General features: G+C 48.8%; 3 protein-coding genes across 8 annotated transcripts in view; 1 reads left to right on the top strand and 2 right to left on the bottom strand.

The window, feature by feature from the left end:
* The window catches only part of ADCY9 (adenylate cyclase 9), a 90181-nt gene extending 88240 nt beyond the window's left edge, over positions 1-1941 (bottom strand). For both annotated transcript variants that reach the window (XM_021540801.4, XM_021540800.4), the window contains exon 1: positions 1-1941. In XM_021540801.4, coding sequence (XP_021396476.2) covers positions 1-1699 — 1699 coding nt within the window. In that variant the 5' untranslated portion in view covers positions 1700-1941.
* Positions 1698-18964, top strand: LOC110476094 (uncharacterized). The gene is made up of 3 exons (XM_085591858.1): positions 1698-1737; positions 1906-2792; positions 2902-18964. Exons 1-3 carry the CDS (start codon positions 1698-1700, stop codon positions 2965-2967), a joined length of 993 nt encoding a protein of 330 aa, XP_085447984.1. The 3' UTR covers positions 2968-18964.
* Positions 16618-20286, bottom strand: part of SRL (sarcalumenin) — a 24289-nt gene continuing 20620 nt past the window's right edge. For all 5 annotated transcript variants that reach the window (XM_085592471.1, XM_085592470.1, XM_021540797.3 and 2 more), the window contains one exon: positions 16618-20260. In XM_085592471.1, the coding sequence (XP_085448597.1) occupies positions 19449-20260 (812 nt within the window). In that variant the 3' untranslated portion in view covers positions 16618-19448. The remainder of the gene's footprint in view (positions 20261-20286) is intronic.

The following is a 20286-nucleotide window of genomic DNA, read 5'->3' on the forward strand; positions in this document are numbered from 1 at the left end:
CTTTTAACTGGTCGGCTACCACGCTCTGACCCACGCGCTCAACCACCTTTCCATCCTCCATTTCATAACGATCATCCAAATATTTGGCAGTAGCTTCCGAAATATGGACCTTCCCAGCCACCCCAAGCTGCTCCATCAGATTGGCCAAATTGACATCATTGGACCACACATCGAACTTGAACCTCCTCATGCCTAAAATGCCACATAGGACTGTCCCGGTGTGAACACCGACTCTCATGTTCACCATTTCTTTCTTTTCCTGGCAGAACTGCTCGATGGCTTTGATCATCCCCAAGCCCATCTCGATGCAGCAGTAGGCATGATCTGCCCGGGGCTCGGGGCAGCCAGCAACGCAGTAGTAGCAGTCTCCCAAAGTGCTGATCTTCTCACATTTAGTGTCCTCACACAGACGGTCAAAACGTCCAAAGAGGTCATTCAGGAGTCCCACCAGGGCGTGGGCTGATTTGTTGGCGCTCATTTTTGTGAAGCCAACAATATCTGCAAACAAAATGCTCACTTGCTCTATCTGCTGCATTTTAAAAGGACGGAATATTATGGGGGTTTTCTGTATGGAGGGCTTCTTCTTCCTGTTTTTGGGGCTCGAAGTGGAATGACGTTTGATGGAGTTTTCACTTTCATCATCCCCCTGCTTCATTAAGTCATCAGCTATTATTCTTGGCATAACAGAATGAATCATCCTCTCTTTCAGGGCTTTTTCCACTTCCAAGTCTTTTCCATGCATGATGGATTGCCCCACTTTCAGGAATGTGCTTCTTGATCTGACTTCGGACATGATAAATAAATGAATACCAATGGCGTGGATGCAGATGTGCAGGAAGGCTTTACTCAACAGCTCCCAGTAAACCGCACCAGCTCCCAGAGGTGTGAAACAGTTCTCATCACGGAAGTGATAACCAAAGGTCTCGAAGAGGACCGAGTACGACAGTCCCAGAAACAAGCTTAAATACAGGGGTAAGTGCATCACTGTGTAAAGCAACAAGAGCACTTCAATACACATAGAAAAACTGCCCACTTGAGAAAGACAAGTGTCTGTGGGATCTGCCAGGGGAGTCCGGTTGGACATGTCACCACTTCCTGAGACAGGCTTCAGAGCCTGGAACTGCGGAGCCAGGGTCAGAGCAAACACCAGGAGGGTGAGTATCAGCGAAGTCCATACGTAATGGCGGGCATAAGTCTTAGTGAAAGTGAACACAAAAAAAGCTACACATACCAGGAGGAAGCACAGAGCCGGCACCATGAAAACAATCTGTTTCTCTCTCATGTGTATGCCGAAGTAGATGCCCCAAAGCAGACAGGCCACGCCAATGTAGAAGAGGGCATAACGAAACCTGCGCTGGGTCTGCGGGAAGCATCTCTCCATGCAAGCCTCCTCCAGGTTGTTGGAGTCGAACTTGGGGTTCCACCACTTGGAAGAGGCCCTCTCGAAGAGCTGCGGCAGCTTCTTCGGCCGGCGGAGGCCGGAGCCACTGCCGCCCGCTCCGCCGGCTCGGCGGGCGCCCCCCGACTCCCCCGAGCTGCAGCTGGAGGAGATGCTGTACTTGCAGTGCTTGGAAGAGGTGCAGCCCTGGTGCTGCTTGGGGTTGATTTTCACCGTCACGCTGTTGCTGTCCCCGCTGGAGTCGCAGCTCACCTCGGTGCTGTGGTGATGCAGCAGCTGCTGGTGCGGTGGGGAAGCCATGTTGTCAATTCCTCCTCAAGAGCCCGCGCCGGACTTGGGTCTCTGGGGTTGCCGAAGCCACCGGGCTCCTCGCAGAGTCGCCTCTAGTCTCCTCCGGGCCCCGCCGCGTAGGGGCGGCCGGGCAGCGCCGCGGCGATCGGCCGCTCGCCGGGCTCCGCACACTGCGCGCCGGGGCAGCCCCGCATAGTCGCCTCGCCTGGGCCGAGCCGGGCCGGGGCTGCCGCCGCCCGCCGCTGGCCCCGCTCCCCCGCAGCCCTCCCGAGGCGCGGGGCGGGCAGGCCGCTGGCTCAGCCCCGCGGGGGGGACGCCGGGCCCCCGCCGGGAGGGGACCGCTCCTCCATGTCGGCTGCAGCTGCCCGCCGCTTCCTCCCCGCACGGCTGCCGACGAGGGGCCGCCTCCCGCCCTCAGCCGCCCGCCCAGCCGGGACGGCAGCAGCAGCCACTCTCCTCCGCTCCGCCCGCCCGCCCGTCTGAGGGGAGGAAGGGGAGCGCGGGGACGCGCTCAAGCGGCCGCCACCATCTTCCTCACGGCGCTGGGGGGGGTTCGGGGGGGCTGCGGGAGCGCGCCTCCGCTGGCCAATTGGGCGCGGCGGCGCGGCGGGAGCGCGCCCCCCCCCCCGCACACAAACACACTCTTCCCGCCTCAGCGCGAGGGTCGCGGGTGGGAGCGGGGCCGGTCCCGCGCGAGGCGGACGGGCGCGATGCTGGCGGCGCTCTCCGTGAGGGGGACGGGACAGCGGGGGTGGCGGGAGCCGGGCGGCACCTCAGTGGAGACAGACCGCGGGGCCGAGCGCCGGGGCTCCCGGGCTGCCCCCGCCACCGCCCTCCCCACCAGCTGACATTTGCCATGCGCAGACAGCACGCACTTCACCAAACAATTCGGCCCGAGCCCCGCTGTAAACTGGCTGGGTTATTTTTCTCCTCGTTCTCCGCTTGTTTATGGCTGACGCTATCTCGCCTGCACCGCTCCCTCGGTTTCATTATCTCTTCTCGCAGATGGACCGTGGCTTTCCTCCTTCACAGCGCTTCTCTCTGCTGGTGCTGTAGCTCCCTCTCCTCTCCCCAGCTCTGCATCCCTCACCTTTGCTCACAGGTGATGTTCCCAAATTGGTCCCACCTCATCCCTCTCAGCCCCTCAGCTCCAGCCCCAGTTCTTCCTACTGTGACTTCTCCTTCCCTGAATCCTATTTACTTTTTTCCAGGTGAGCCTTCCCCAGCAAAGCACTTCACTCCAGCCGTCCTTCCTCCTGCAATCCTTTCTCCTCTGAAGACCACAGCATCCTGTAAAATAAAGCCAATGGCGCTGGTGTATTAATAGTAATATCGTGGCCAGCAGGACCAGGGCAGTGACCATACCCTGTGCTGGGGCACCTCCAATCCTGGGGTAAATTTTCAGCCCCTCAAGACAAGACAGACATTTAGGGGCTGGGAAGTGTTCTAGGAAGGGGCTGGAGCACCAGGAGCAGCTGAGGGAGCTGGGAAGGGGCTCAGCCTGGAGAAAAGGAGGCTCAGGGGGACCTTGTGGCTCTGCACAACTCCTGACAGGAGGGGACAGCCGGGTAAGGGCTGGGCTCTGCTCCCAGGGAACAGGGACAGGATGAGAGGAAACGGCCTCAAGGTGTGCCATGACCAGATCAGATATTGGGAAAAATTCTTCACTGAAAGGTGGTCAGACACTGGCACAAATCACCCATAGCAGTGGTGGAGTCACCATCCCTGGAAGTGTTCAGAAAAATAAGTGGACATGGTACTTCACAGTATGGTTTAGTGGGCACAGTAGTTTTGGGTCAAAGGTTGGACTCAATGACCTTGTCTTTTCCAGCCTTAATGGCCTATGACTCTCTATACTCTTTTTTAAAAATAGTAGCAGAAAATCTGTGGCCACACAATTACTGAAATTGAAACCGGCCCTATTTTCCATTTCCTTTGTAAAGGTGTCCTGTAGCCATGCTGTAACATATGTTTCTAGTATTATTATTTAGAAGAAATTTGTATTTCCTGACATGCTCAAATATCAAAATAATCTCTAAAAATTCCAATCAATAGCAATAATTGTTCTGGTTTTGCTGTGACACAGTTGTCTCTTGAATTCCAGCTAATGGCTCAGCTGATCAATATTTTATATCAAGTGCTGCTTACCATGCAGCTCTTACATAAACACTGTTGGGAAGAGAGAAATCCCTGAGCTGACAGAGCAGAAAGGCAGGATGGCCTCCTGGGCTTGGCTATTAATTGATAAATTTACTAAAACTTCTTTCCAACCTTTTTATTGATTCATCTAAATATACTTTTAAGTTACATTTTTACTTCATACAGGATGATAAATTTATTTAATCTGTGGATTAAAGAAGTGCAACAGTTTCCAAGGATTCAAAGGCAAGGTGAGAAAAGAAAAAAGAAATTTTACCTCATTGGCAGAGAATTTAAGGTAAAACTACCTGTGTTTTTAATTTTTTTATGCAAACATGTAAGATTTATGTTGGGTGATTTGAACTTAGATATTTAAGAGGTACTGAAATCCCAGCATAGATTTTTTGTCTTGTTCCCCTGGGCTCCATAAAGTGGTACTTTGTATATTCTTAGAATAAACAGAATCACATCAAAGATACTGACTACAGCACAAGTTTTCACTGAGTGACCCACATGATACCAAATTTTGTCTGGCTACTGGTCAGAGACAGCTTTTGATCTCCACTAATAAAATAGTTCCTCTTTCCCAGCTTTTGTTTATGGGTTTGAAGGAGGGAAATAGTATGGAAGGAGACTTGTCAGACCCTCCTTTGGTAAGCTTCACATGGGGGTGTCAAGGTGCTGCAGAATCCTTGCTCCCCCAAGAAGCTCCTGTTACACTTTTAACCTGTAGATTTCCATCCTGCTCCTCCACTTGATCTTTTGGGTGGAACAGCCACCCAACGCTCACCAGCCCAACCACTCCCCACCTTCCCCTGTCATTATCAAGTTCCGTGGAAACCCTGCATGTGCAGTCAAGGAACAGTTCTGTTCAGTTTCATTAGCTCTGGCTGGGACAGATCTCGCACTGTCTCCTGAAACACCGAATTTTTAATTTCACTTTGCTTGTATTGTGTAAATTTTTCTCTGTTGAATTCAAATGGCAGGTTAAATACATGAAGCAGAAAACCACAAACACCAGTGATGCTTGGATTCGTTTTACGTGTGACTGAGATTTGTTTTAGAGAGCAAGAAGTGGTTTGAGGTTGCATTTGTTATTTCCTCACCACCACCACCACCTTCTGATTCGTTTTTATCCAGGACAGGTGTAACAGCCAGCGTGTCCCTCCAAGGCAGCACCTGAGTGGGTCATGTCTGTGACATTCTTTAAGGGAGATGCTTCCTCTGGATCACTTTCTTAGTGAGCCATTCTGGTAGAGCTGGGAGCCACCATGCAGTCTGGATCCTGAGTCCTGGGTTTATTCTGGATTTGATTGTGCTGGCTCCCTGTGGAGAGCTCTGACCACCCTTCCAAGATACTCTGTGACTGGTTTCTTTTCTCAGAGACTGAGTTAGAGGAAATATTTCACAGAGCAGTAACTGGGCAAATGCAAATCCTCCTTGCAGAGTTCTTTTAACTTCAAGCCACTAAATACACATTTAGCCTATGGAACTGTATTTACTTCCCCTCTCAGAAGAACAAGCTTTGTCAGCTGTAATGATGAGCTGTTGTTTGACGTTCATAATATTGTACTTCACTGCTTATCTGGTGGAGCCATGCAAAGCTATTTAGGGGGCTCTGAAATGTGACAGCCCACATGATGCTTTTTTAGACTTCACAAACCGCCTTCACGAGGCAGAGAATACGGCATGGGAACGGCTGGCTGGAACAACGGCTTGCCTTAGTGCCAGCGGGGTTCCTGGAGCTGGGGAGGAGGAATGGTCTTTGAAAGTTTGCAGCTTTTGTTGTGTGCTGTCAAAGGAAGAACTTGCAGCCTGAAAGAACAGGCATCGTGGATGCCATAGGGTAGGGACTGTGGAGTTTATTGATCCTGCCTGGAAACAGCATAAAGATGGAGGCAAATATGTTAAAACCTGTTTGGACAATCCACAAACAGAAGGGGGCTCAAGGGAGACAGCTCAGATACCCCATTTCATGCTGTCTGGCCTTAATAAGCAGAAAGATCTCACTTTCTAACAAATTTCTGTATCTTCATCCTTACTGACATGCAGAGCATTTATTGCAAGCTTTATTTTGAATTCTGGAAGCCTCCAGGTAAAATAAGTCATTTAGGAAAACCAAAACTCAACAAATCTTCTGGCTTCTTTTCACAGACTAACACATAAACATTGGCAAATATTGTGAAAGACTGTTACTCCTTCATGGTTTTAAAAATTATAAAGTATCACGATGTTTATTTCATTTTTTCCATAGCAGAAGAGCACAAGGGTTACCTTTGACATCTGTTCCATATGAACCCATGGAAGCTGAGTAAATGGGTGGTGCATTCTCACTTCCTTGCAGTGGCCAGGTTGGTTTTGTGTTCTATATTTTCATCCTTCTGAAATTGCTATTCATTTTTTTCATATCACTGAGAGGATGAGATGCACAGATTAAGTAAGCAAGTAAGCAGTGGAAGATGTTTTTATGTGACTCAATAGAATGGATAAATTCCAGTCTGGATAAGTAGAAATCTCTGACTCCCCTGAGACCAGGATTTTACTTGCAGGCTTTATGGTTGTCTAATTGGAGAGGTCTTTTTGCCAAAAGCAATGCAGAATATTCCACTTACCTGACAAAATGTCTGCCACCAGGAGGTGGCTTCACTCAATTATACATTTCTTTAATATGAAGACAAACTTAAATTTATTGCTCATTTAATTCATAACCAGAAGTTCTCCTCACTTGCCAAACTGCTGAATCAGCTTGGGTACCTCACCCTTGAGTCAGCACAGCCCAAAATAGAAACTTGCTCCATTTCCGAAGAGAGGAAGTACCACTGTTGTCTGCAAATACAACCACATCTGATGTCCTTTTATAGCTACAAACACTCATGCAGGGACTTGCATGGCACTCTGCTGCTTAAAAAAAAAAAAAAAAAAAAAAAAAAGGAAGTAAAAAGGCACTTTCTTATTCAAAATAGAAGTGTTAGGGTTGCTATGAGTGGGACTGTGTGGATGTGGAAGTCTCAAGGAATAACAAGCAACAGAAGGACTTTACAAGTGGCAGTCATTGATGTCACCTAGCCTAGCCCAGCATCAAGCTCCCACTCCACCTGTTTGTAGTTTCTCAGGACATACTCAGGAATTAGGCAGACAATGAACAGGCTATAACCAAACTGAAGCAAAGTCTTAAGCCATTAGAAAATAATGGCAAGAAAACACAGTAGAAGCTCTAAAATAGTGACTGGAGATCAGCTACAGCATTCCCAAGGTAGAGCTGAGTCAGTGCTGCTGCCATGAGGCAACTCCACTTTATAGCACAGCATAAAACAGCAAAAAACCTGGGGAAATGACCAAGAGCTGCAGTCAAATACTGGGAAGTGACACTAAAGTCATCAGCAGGACTCCATGAGTAGGTGGAAGGCAGTGGAAAGGCACATAAAAATAGTCCTATGTGATACAAATGAGGGAGGATTTTCTGTGGCTCCAAGTCAGGATAAGAAGTAGAAAAATGAGCAAATTCACATTATTCTCAATCTGCCCTTTTCAAGCTCTGCAGTTTTTTCTCTTGCAAATGAGCATCTGTGGTATTTGGCATCCTACAAAAGGACCCCCATTGACAAGCAGCACTGGGGTGCCCCCTTCCCATGGGTGCTCCTGGTTTTCCTTTCCTGTATACCGCAGGATGGTGTCATGTTCTTCCTGGTCCAAGCAAACTACTGTTTCTGGTGCCTCCATTTAATGTGTCTGAATTGGCTCTATTTTCCACAAGGAAAGGCCATTCCAATGGGCAGACAAAAATCAGTAACCACTTTCAAATCATGGGCAGACAAGATGTGATCCTTGGCATAGGATTTTCCTGCAGTACTATGGAGGAAGCTGTAATTATTTGAAAAAATTTCCATTTCTGCAACAGGTGTGAAAGTTGCAACACAATTTTACCATTTTTGGATTTTTGCAACAATGCAGTTGCAAATTGAAGCATGTTTTATATTTAGTGTTTTGGATTATTCAGTTGAAAGAGGTGGGGATGAGGATTTACAGGTGTAATTACAGGATTGTGCAGTCACCTTGTGCACACACTGCAGGTTTGGAAGGAAGATCTGCTGCAAATCCACAGAAAACCCCAGCTAAGGAATTGCATGTGCCACAAGCAATTACACAGCGTAAAACTTCGTGAAACATTTGCTATGTGTGCACTAGGCCCTTTTTAAATTTAGATTTCTAGGAAGAAGAGAATTGCTGGGGCATTTCTGTGACCTGATCCCTCGTCTTGGTTGATCCGTGGTGGAAAGGTGACCCCAGGCACAGCTGAGGGGGAATGGATCTGGTGAGAGCCATCGGTGTGAGCCAAGCAGAGTGTTCCCAACTGCATCCCTGAATAGATTCACTTGCTCTTTCCCTGGCTCTATTTTAGCCACAAATCTGTTATTCTGCCCTGTGAGTGCCAACAGGTTTTTAAAAAATAACCAAACTCAGTAATACTGGATTTCTGGTGCACTTTTTTTTTTCCCCAAAAGGGTTGAAGTGAACATTCTTCTCACCTATACCTAGGACTTCACCTGTGTGGTTGCAAAGGCAACCACAAAAAGATACATGATTCTTGCTCCTTCAGTGGAGCAGATATATCTCAGCAACTTAGCAATGTTGTGATAAGTATGAAGTGGAAGGCATTGAAAAACTATTATATCAATTTTTAGTTTGTATTTAAGACCATTTCTACACACTTTTGTGTTCTCAAGCTTGGAAAAAATTCACTTTTGTCTACAAACACAGGAACCAGTTGTTACTTCAAATTTTTGTTGCGATGGTAGAATTGAAACTTGGATGAAACAAGGATTAATATGGGGAAATTTATAGAATCAAACAGTCATTGAATGATTTGGGTTGGAAGGGGCTTTAAAGATCATTTACTTCCAACCCCCTGCTGTGGCAGGGACACGTTCCACTGGACCAGGTTGAATGTGAAAGCAAACAGCTTCCAAAAACTCATGTTTAAAACTGAGCATGAATGCATGTTTGTGCCATGTGCTTTGTTCTGTTTCCAAAGGAAACAAAAGAAGAAAATGTTGCTGAGAATACTAAAACATAACACTTTGGCAGCAGTGGTTATCACATCCTCCAGGCATTTTTACCTGTGGTGCTGCTGCCCTGACAATAGTGGTGCATTGTGGAAATAAAGTGTGAAGTCACTCAGGACTGGGTCCTGCTGGTTGTGGGTGAGGCATGTACGTAAATACCTTTTGACAGAGGTAAGAGGGAATGCTTGCTTCCACAGGGGAAAGGGAATAGTGGTTCTGAGAACTGAAAACACAGCAAATGTTTCCTAAAAGTGGGAGCTGGAGAGCAGGACAAGGTGGCACATAGAACCCAGTGAAAGGTCACAGAGGGACAAATGCTGCAATCCAGCATTTATTGGCTAAATGTAACCAGGATTTAGGAATGGGACCCTAATCCTTTTATAAACTAGAAATCTCTTTGAGTTGGGTGAATGGGACAACCAACAACCACCATCAACAAGCAAAAATCACACCCCCGTGCTTTGTGGCACACATTAAACTCTCAGTGGAACAATCAGGGGAAATCCCATGGCAGGCTGTCCAGCAATTTCTCAGCAAAGGTTATCTCCAGACTGCAGCTTCCAGAAGCTCTGAATGATTTGTACCTGTGAGAACTGCTCAGAGGTTGCTTGGTAGATTCAGAGGGATGAGTTATTCACCAAAGGGAACTTGGTAAAGATGGTGCTCCTATGTGTGATCTCATGCCTAAAACTGTCCCACATCTTGTCTATTTATTTGGGAAATTAATTTCTAGAACACTTGGAAAACAAAACCAGGAATTGAAATTGCCTCTCAATATTTCTTCAGTCCAAACAAAACAAAACAAAAACAAGCAAACAAGGTCATTGTGTGTCTTACAAGCTGTTATTAATGTTAAATTCCTGCGTACCTGGAGAACCTCTTACTGAATAAGCTACAAAGCTGAAGCCTGGCTGAAAATTAAAGTAAGGTATCCCACCATCTGAAGGATTTTCTATACTTCTGCAGTGATTTTGGGAGGCAGAGACATGTGACCAGAGAAAGAGAAAAGGTTCCAGCCATGCACCAAGGAAGTGGGGGCTAAGAAGCAGATTAATTGTTCCAAGTGGCTTTTTCCTGTCTGTTCATTTATCCTCTTTTACCATCCTTGTTTCCATTCTTTCCTCAGCTTTATCTCTGTTGAAGAGCAGAGAAAATATTCTATTCTCCTTTCACAGTGTAACACATATTCATTAAGTCTCATTCTATTATAGCTCAAATAACTGTTGCCATGTTTGATTCTTTATTTGGACCATTTCAGCTCTTAATGAAGAATTTGCCCTTCATCTGCATCTCTTGCTACCTTTTCTGATTGTGTTCAGTTCACAGTCAAGTCCAATGGACTACTTTAGAGACACTTTGAGTGGAGGTGTTTGGATTTTTATCCAGTTTTCCCTCCTGCCCGTCTCACCCCTCCAGCTGCACTGCTCAGAGCAGGAGGCACCAAGTCCATCACTTTGCTACAGCCTCAAACACTTTCTTCCAAGCCAGAAATGTGGGCAGGGCTCCTGGAGAGATTATCATCTTCCTAACCTCAAACAAGCCCACAGCCCACCTCTGTTCCTAGATGAGCAGTTGTGCTTCTTTAACCATAGAGACTTCAGCAGCTCAGAGTCACTGCCTTCATTTTTCCCCAAAAAGGCAACACAGCAGTGACATCTTAGTGGGAGGTCATTTCTTTTTCCCAACAGAAGGGAGCTTCAGGTGGCCACTGCCTGGAGCCCACCACCTCTGTGCTGCTCAGTGCCCTAGGAGAGGATGCAGATGTAGAATTTTGGGCTGAGGTCTTATTTAAATTATATATTAGGCTGAAAAATGAACCCACAGGAATGAAGGATGTTCCCAGTGCCTGTGGGTGCTGCAGCAGTGTGGAGCTGACAGCAGGGATGGTCTGGGCTGCTCCATCCTCCTCCTGCATCTAAAGGCAAAGACATGGCAAACACTGTGGACTGAAAGAAGTCCCTTGTATAGGCCTCAAATCTTACAGAAAATAAAGAGATAGAGGGCTGAAGAAACCTCTTAGGCTGGAAATGTATTCAATGTTTCTGCAGAATAGGGAGAGCACAAAGTTTCACTTACCAAAAGCAGCCAAATTTACGGGACTGTGGAGTTGGAAGACTTTTATATCTAGCAAGTAATAACTGTCTTTAATTAGCTTTGTTTACATGATAGATGTCAATGTCAAGCTCTCTCTGTGAAAAGGGCAGAATGTCCTTAGTGGGAAATGTGATTTTTGAAGCCTGACAATATAAAACCAGCGGGAAGGTTTGTGCTCAGACTGCTGGGGAGAAAAATCACCTTTGGCTCAACAAAACAGGAAGGATTTCAAGCCCACAGCAGAAGTTTTTCAAGAAACTAATGAAAATGGAGGATTATAGTTTAAACTGTTTTGCAATCGCTGGCCTCAGTCCTGGAGACACTTTTCACACACACTCAACTTTATATCTGTGGTTGGTTTTGCTGACCCTCATGGGATTATTGACACCTGGAGATAGAAGTGAAGGCCAGACTGTTTACAGAGCAGAGTTTAAACTATGGCATTTTAATAAAAATAAAAAAAAGATATTATATCAAGGTCTTCATAATTGACTCATTGGGATCCTTTATGTTTGAAAAAAAAACCCTGAGAAATTCAGGAATTCATGAGGTGGTCTCAGATCTGTGCCCTTGTGTGAATAGGACCTTTTGTTATGCTGGATCACAGCACTAGGCCATAAAACTTACTCAGCAAATATTGAAAAAAATATTAATACAATATTCACCTTCATAAAATTTGCATCTATGGCTCACATGCAAATACTGTCTGCATTTCTTTCCTCTAAAAAGTATGTTTGACCACTACCTGAGACTGAAACGTTTCCCCTCATCAATAGAGAGCAACTAATTGGGAAAAACCCTGGTTTATACTTTTTTTTTTTAATTTTGATTTTTTTTTCTTTTATATCTTAGCAGTATATTGTACCTGCCATGAAACAACTTTTTGAAACCCTCGAAACAGGAATAAATCCCCTCTGCAAGCTCTGGTTCCACCATTTATCAGGCTGTTGGTGCAGGAGCCAAACTGCCATTGGGCTGACTCACATTTTGGCCTTTTGTGTTTATATACGTGATGACGACGTTTGCAAGCAACAGGGGAAAAACCCTGTGTTCATCAGCACCATGATCCCAGCAAAACCTTTCCCTCCTCAGCTGCATCAGCAGAGCTCAGGGATGTGGCCAGAGCCACAGGCTGGTGTGGGCACTGTTGTCACTGCTCTTTGCCACTCAGCACCCATCATCCTCACGTTGCACCCCAGACCTCCAGCTGGCCAGGCCCTGCAGCTGCCAGAGCCCCAGAGCTACCCAAATTTGGGCACACCTGGTGCCCCTTTGCCCTGCCCATCTATCCTGACCCTCTGTGATTCTGCCAGCATCCCTTGTGGCTCTGGAAAGCCAGCTTTGGCACTCAGGACACCTTTTGCATGATCTTTATCCCTCCAGGTCCAAAATTTTCAATGTAGTATTCCTGGCACTGGTATTGTCCTTGACACCGGGTTTGTTTTTATCTTGCTGCCTCTTTTTATCTCCAGCTCCCTTGCCCCTATGTCTTATCTTGTTTTTTTGCCTTTTCCCAGGCTTTAAGGACCTAATGGGGACTCTGCCCACACAATGACCTGGCAGACTTGGCTGTATGTGGCTGTAACTCTCCCCCACCTCTCCTGGCATTCCCTAAATTTTAACCACAACTTCTGGCTGCATCACAGTCCTGTTGTCACTGGGGAGAGGCAGAAGAGGTTGTCCCTTCAGGCCCTGCCACCACAGTTCCTCTCGGTGTCCTCTGGCTTGGGCTGACCCATCACTACCTGCCCCACATCCCACCTCTGACATCCTGCCTCATCCTTTTCCAGGTGAAGAATCACAGCTGGAGTAAAATGGGAACAATGCCATGGGAAAACCCTTTCCTGGGAAGCAATAACCCCCCAGCCTGTTCAGCTTTGCCATGATTGTGCTTGTTGGCACAGCTCTGCCACAAAGCTCCGGCTGTGCCAGGACCTGCAGGGTTGGGGCTGGGCTGGCTCTCCTGGAGCATTTGGCTGAGTCTGTCCCCATTTACCTTAGCAGGAGCAGGTCTCAGCTGCTGAAAATCCCATGAAGATCTGCTGCAAAGTGGAAATAATTTGTTAAATGCTTTAAGCTGGGGCAGTAGCACCCCTTCCTCCTGCCGAAGTATTTGGATTTCTGCCCACAGAGAGGACCAAAGAGAACATCAGGATGCAACTAGGTGAGCAGATACTCAGAGCACAGCCTTGATTTTGGCTGGGGCTGGGGCTGCAGCTGCAGCTGACATGAACTTTCCACTGGTGGCAATGGGTCAGAGGCACCTGGGGCTCCCTTCCTTCCCCCTCTAGCCCTTGCCTTTGGGAGCTGTGGGCAGGATTAAGGAGAAAAAGCAATGTATGGGTCATGGGAAGAGGGAAAACAGAAGCAGCTCGGCCAGACGAAGAGGAAACAGGGGACACAGATGTCTGTGGAAAGCTGAAGCCACTTACAGAGGATGCATTTACTTGTATTTCCTTCCAGTAGAGCTTAATTGCAATGTTTTTTAATGACAGGTAGGATGGGAGCTGGGCTTCTGCCTAAGCACTTCTGCGTCCTGCATAAAAGTGCTGAATTTAATATTAACAACAATTAATCACAGCTACCAGGAAACTGCCAGCAACATTCCCTGCCCTGGGAGTGTTCGGTTTGCATGCTCAGCCCCACAAACTCCCATCCCCAGGCCAATGGCACTGGAAAGTCACAAAGAAGCAAGGGCCTTCTCTGTGCTGCTGAATTTTGATCTGGAGCTGAAGTGGTGGTGGTACCAGCACCCCCTTCCCATTCCTACCAACAGCCTCTGACGGGAACACAGGTGGTTTTGGACACCTCTTGTCTCTCCTGTGGGTAGGAATTTGCCACTTGCCACCATCTCACCCACATTCCCTTTTCCCTCCCTCTGCCCCAAAAGGCTACTGGGATAATTCCAGATCAGACCAGCCCATGTGGGTTAGGGTGGATTGCAGGTTTGTCAGGATGCTGATGGATTTCTCCTGTTGTTGATACCGTGACTTGCTCTCTCATTAGCAGCACTAATTGCTCATTGCAAGTTTTGCACAGGTACATGAGTATTTTGGAACAGCTCATCTTTGCATCCTGTAATTAAATGACCACTAATTAATGTGTTAGAGGAGGAGGAGCCGAATGCTCCAGTCCATGCTGGGCATCCATAGAATAACTGCTGGGAATTCACTGAGTTGCTGCCCGGGCTGCATTTGCTGGACACCTCATGGAGTGAAAATCCCCATCCCAGGGCTCCAGGATGCCCTGGCTTCTCTGATGCTTGCCCTGAATATGATGGAGGTGTACTAAAGCAAGGGATGATCCCTTGGGGCCAATATCCAGGCTTTTCCCATCTCCCTCAAGCAGACAGTCCTTTTGGACATTCCTTTTCCCAAGGCAGACAGCTCCAGAAGCAGGCTTGTTCCCCTTCCTTCACCCTGTCTTCTCCAGGTAGCACCAACGTCACGTGCAAACCCCAGTTCTGGGTCTGAACCCCTTTGCAGTCTGCAAATCCTCCTCCCATGGAGATGTGTGGATGTGGCACTTGGGGACATGGGTTGGTGGTGGCCTTGGCAGTTCGGGATTAGCAGCTGGATTTGATGATTTTAGATGGCTTCTCCAACCTGTGATTCCATTGGTGTCAGCCGAGGGAAGTGCTCCCAAAGCCCCTGCACACTTTCAGGACATGGTTTTATTTACCTTTCTGGTTCAGTGTCCTGCACATCTTGGGCAAATTGTGTTGATTTTGGGTTTCTCCACAGACACAAACTGACCTTAGTGGTCTGGTTTGAGGTGGGAGGTATTTGTCTGACATGTCCTGAACTTAATGTTGAAACTCTTCCAACTCCCAGCCTGAGCCTAGACCCTGTCCTGGGAAGGGATGCCAGAGGGCTGGGGCCTGTGCAAGCCAGGGTGCTTTTGGGGCTGTATGAAGTTCCACAGACCTAAAAAGGTGGGACTTACATGGAAGGGGGTTTTGTTTGCTCCAGGAGCTGTAAATGGCAGCTTGAACCAGTCAGGCATCTGCTGACAGCAGGGAGAGTGACAGCCCCAGTTCTCTGATGGACAGCCAGGTGGGCAGATTTTTGGCACCACCTGGGCAGAGAGTGCATGTCTTCATAAACACGTCACAGCCACTGAGGTCTTACAATTGCAGCACAGGGAGTTTTGGGAGGCAAGGTTTGGAAGGAGTTTGGCCCCAGCATTGGATGCATGGGAACAGCAGAAAACAGACTGGGTGGGGACCTCCACCATGCAGCAGGCAGAGCACCAGGGCTCCCCCCAGCTCCCAGCAGACCTTTCCAAAAGCTTTTATTCTTTTTCTGATGATTGGATGCGGGATATTTTCATGCCTGCAAGAGATGCCACCGAGGGGCTGAGGTGCTAGAGGACAACCAAAAGGGACTATAAACCCCTTGGCTGGTGTCTGAGGAACTTTGGGAGACCTCAGGAAAACTTGGTGGGAGCACCGTGGGCGCTGGCAGGATCTGGCCACCGCCAGACTCTCGGCAGCACCGGCAGCTCTTCCCCAGCAATGTCACTATGATAAATGTTTGTCTTTTCCGTCCAAGAGATACAGCGGAGCCACTGCCAGCACCATGTCTCAGTGGAATTGGGGTTTGCACTGCCAGGAGCGTAACCGGCTCATGATTCACATCTTTACAGCAGCTTTGGAAGGAAAATGTGCTGCTCGCCAGGCAGACCTTCATGCACGTCGAGATGCCACAGTTTTTCCAGACTTTCCAAAGGAAGCCACAGCCAAATGAGACATTCCTTCTCTTCTTCCAGCTTTCTTGGAACAATCTTCTTTGATTAGTGAGAGAGACAGATAGTTGGAAAGAAAGACAGACAGACAGGCTGGGAATAGGGTTATAATGAGCAGTTTGCATGAGCCCCAGTCGCCGGAGGGAGGGTATCTCCATCCGCCCCTTGCTGGGTGGCTGCTGAGATCCCCTGCTGTACACTGTGGCCCTCCACCCCTTTGTCCTCCTCCATGGTCCCCAGCCCCTGTCCTCCTCTGTGGCACTCCATTCCTGCCCTCCTCCATGGTCTCCAAATCCCTGCCCTCCTCCATGGTCCCCAACCCCTTTGTCCTCCTCCATGGAGGAAAAATGGGGAGCAGGGAGACATCCATGGAGGAGGACAGACCCCCATTTTTTCCTCCATGGTCCCTGACCCCCTGCCTTCTGCTGGGATTCCAACCCCCCTGTCCTCCTCCATGCTCCTCCATGCTTCTTAAATCCCTGCCTCCCTCCATGATCCCCAACCCTGCCCTCTGCTCTGATCCTCAATCCTGGGTTCACCTCCATGGTCCCTGACCCCTGCCTTCTGTCATGGTGCCCAGACAGCATGTGCTGGGGCAAGTGGGATCTGTCTCACCAGGGAGGATCACACTGCCCTGAGGCACAAAGCAAAGGAGTTGGGGTTCACTTTGCCTGTATGGCACAAGGAGTCAAGTTGGAAAAACAGCCAAATGACTCAGGCATGGCTGGCATGTCCTGTACAAGGGACAGAGGCCAAAGCTGGGGTACAGGGAAGGAGATGGGAGTTCCTGCTTTGCTCCCTGCAGCTGCACCCCCCCAGTCACCCCAGTTCCAGTGCACTCTCTCTCACACCAGGAGGAGAAACAAAACAAGCATCTCCAGGGAGTGTGTTTGGAAAATAACAGGTTTTATTAGACAGGCTGATGTTCAAGCTGACAGTTTTATCCCAATGCACTTGATCATGAGCATCTACAGGGCCTGTGTCCCAGCTCCCTCCCTGCCATGAAGCTCTTAGGCAAGATGTTCAACCCCCCCACATTCTGGGGTAGGTGGGGGGGGCGTTGGGTTTCTGAGCAGAATGAAAATGTCTCCCTGTTCCCAGATTCCCAGAGGTCTCCTAAGAAAGCTCAGTGAGAATTGGGCTGGGAACTGCAATCCTCTTGGGACTGACAGGCACCTGGATCTGTGGGAGAGGAGGCATCTCAGTGGCATCATCTCCCCGAGGCAGCACGGAGCTGGGTCAGTGTGTGTCACAGGGAACAGACCACCAGTGCCGTGGCTTTGGAAAGAGAACCCAAAACAACCACATCGGGGGGGGAAGGGTTTTGGCTGTCATGGGGGAGCCCCATCCAGCACACAGGCCCCAAGGCTTTGCACAGGGCGTGCAGGTGCTGCAGGGAAGAGGAAGGAAGGAGAGGAGAGAATGAGGACTGGAAAATAAAGCAAGATAAAAGGAAACCAGAAAAAGGGTGGGGAGAACGATGGGAGTGGCCTGAGAGCAGAGTAACAGTGCCTTCAAGGTCAATACTCCTTGTGGGACAGGGGGCCTTTCCCTGGGTACCTCATGGGCTTTAGGGCAACAGAGGAACAAGGAAAGAGATGGTGCAATACAGTGCTTGCAAACAGAAATGTTTAAAGGCCTTTGCTTTCTGTGACAGTGACACACAGTGTGGCAGCAGAACAGTGACAACATCAGCCAGTTTCTGTTGGTGATTCTATTCCATTAGCTCTTAAAAAACCATGCAGACCAGTCCAACAGAGGAGAGTGAACGACAGATGGAGAGGAAAACTGATGAGCAGCGGGATCATGGACAAGAAAGAAGGAATAACAGTGGAGGGGCAGCAGCACTGGGGCAGGTTTGAGACCTCACAGTACTCACAAGCACATCCCTTCTCTCCAGACTGCTCTGGCTGCTGCTCTCTCTGACACTGCTTGCCTTCCCTTGCACCCTCTGCTCCTTCTGCACTGCAGGCAAAATCTCTCTTTCTGAACCACGTCCTGCCCTGTGCTTGGACGTAGATTTCGGTCTCAGCTTCATTAGTTCAAATGTCAAGTCCTACCTTGAAGCAGAGGCCAGGAACATTCAAGTCCCTGCAGCAGCATTCCCTCAAACTCACCTGGGCTCAAGAGGACCTCTTCATTGCAGTGCCTGGGGGACATGGAGCTCTCCCAGGCCTCCTGCCATAGCTGACGTCCTGTTGCACATGTGGGGATGCCCTTCACACCCTCCCCATCACAACAGAGCCTTCCATTCCCAGCTTTCTCTTTCCCTCTTTCACTCCTTTTGCCTTTTTCTTGCTTTAGCCAGCACCTCCACATCCTCTTGCTTCTGTTAAAGGTAAGTCCCTTTTCTCCAGAGGCTTCCTGGAGAGCAGTGCTTGCTGTGGGTGTTTGGCAGGAGGAAGGACTTTCAGCAGGTTCTTGGTGGGCTTGTCAGTGTGCCATCCGTGGTGTCTGTGGCCTGGCTGGTTTGGGCTCAGCTTGGCACACAGCAATGCTGTCCGTGAGGGCCAAGTTTCAAGGTCAGCTGTCCATGGGGAACTTCACCCTGCTCAGGTGCTTCCAAAGCAATACTCCTTCAGGACTGAGCACCGATGCTCAGAGATGAGCCAACAAATGGCTAAAAAAGGGAGGAGTTTGGAAAGCAAGCCCCAGAAACCTGCCTGGACTGTCCTGGGGAGGACAGATCAGCAGGTAGGCAAAAGGGATGTGGCCTTTTTAACTTCACAGCTAATGACCTCCCCCTTCCTGCCTCCCTCCACAGAGCACAAAAACAGAGGGCTGACAGAGAAAAGAGCGACATGGACTTGAACAAAGGCAAACTGCCAAACCCTCACCCTTGGAGCCCTGCTGGTCCACAGACAAGACTTGCTAGCATGGGTTTTGAGGTTAATGACACACATAGGCATGAAGTGCCTTCTTCTGTGCTGGTCCAGGGAAGGAAACCCTGCTCACATCTCCTTGTGGGACCATCTGATTTGGGGTGCTGGCTCTCCAGCACAGCTCAGCCAGTGCTGGCTGCTCCTTTCCATCTCATTTCTTCTTTTGGCATGGACTTGCAAATCCCATCACAGCTGCCTGTCTGGGGCTACAAACACCCCTGCAAATGCTCCTTCTTAAGTCAAACACCCGCATGAAGGCTGCAGAAGATCAGCTGAGCTGTCAAGTGAAAACAGAACTCACCAGGTGACCTAGAGGTCTCGGAAATAAAAACAAGATCAATATTTGTTGAGATTTGTAGCAGGTTTGTGCCTGAAAACAACAGCTGGGACATGGCGTCTCTTTCCTTGATCAGTGCTCCCGGTGATGCCTGGGTTAGTGTGTCACTGCTCTCCCCTGTGCTCTCACGCCGTGCCCTTGTTCTCACTCCCTTGTGGCTTCAGAGATGCAGAGGTTGAAATTCCTCTTCATGCACTCTTGGCACCAGTGGAAAAGCAGCTGCAGTCCTACCCATGCATTGCTCATACTTACAGCTTAAACATTGCCTTCTACTCAAAAGAACAAAGATAAAATGTCAGGAATTCACAGTTTTTATTCTCTTCCTTATGCCCACCCATCTTCCCCTGCCATCGATGTCAATGACTCAAAGTCCTCATCGTACGGTAGCCTTTGCCAGCGCGGCACTCAAAGGGTTAACAAACCACGGCTTCTTGGACAGATAAGACATAAGCTCATTCACCAGTAGGAACACATGGACAGTTGGGTTGTGGATCACCTTAGGGTTTCCTGTAACGATTCTTTGGGGTTTCGCCACAGCCAGTGACGTCGCAGGAGAGGACATTGGGCTTCTTCCCCAGGCCGATGCTTCCCAAGAGATCGGGAAGCTCACGGGTGATGGCCTTCTCGATCTTCTCTAGGAAACACCCTCCCATGTAGGAACACTGCTGAGATAGCAGCTTAAAACTGGTGATGGGATTGATGCCAAAAAAGTCCTTGTAAGCCTCGCGGTTGGGGAGGTCAAATTTGCTGACATTGGTCTTTGCCAGAATGGATTTAAAGATAAAGAACCTGTCAGGATCCTCCACAATGTCCCTGAACACCAGTTCTCCATCGCTAAAGAAGGTCATTTTGTCCTTGTAGGTCTGTAGATAGCGATCGACCAGCAGGGCGTGGATGCGCACACGGATAGCGTGCTGGCGGATGAAGGCAATCTTGTTTTCCATCCTGTTCTCAATCACCTGGTTGAGATCTTCCAGGAGCGATATCTCTTCTTTGAGGAACAGGTCTCTGTGGGTTTCTGGGTGGTAGTCATGGGGCCAGAAGGAGCTAACGTACACCCTGGGCGGCTCTGTGACGTTGATGAGAGGAGCCAAGCTCCAGAACAAGGCGCCGTAGACTCTCATCAGCTCCTGGGTAGCCAGGCTGTCAGCTTTGTTCAGGATGATTCGGATCTGAGACTCGCGGCCCTTCAGCTGACGAAACAGCATCTCCAGCTCCAAGCCCACGTCCAGCTTCGTGGGGTCAAAGACAACAAAGATGAGATCGGCTCTGTCAATGAACCACTGGCACACGTCGTTGAACGGGTAACCTTGAGGAGAGGAAACAGGGAAATCC

The sequence above is a fragment of the Lonchura striata genome, chromosome 14 (assembly GCF_050655825.1).
Source record: "Lonchura striata isolate lonStrDom1 chromosome 14, ASM5065582v1, whole genome shotgun sequence".
Lineage (NCBI taxonomy): Eukaryota > Metazoa > Chordata > Aves > Passeriformes > Estrildidae > Lonchura > Lonchura striata.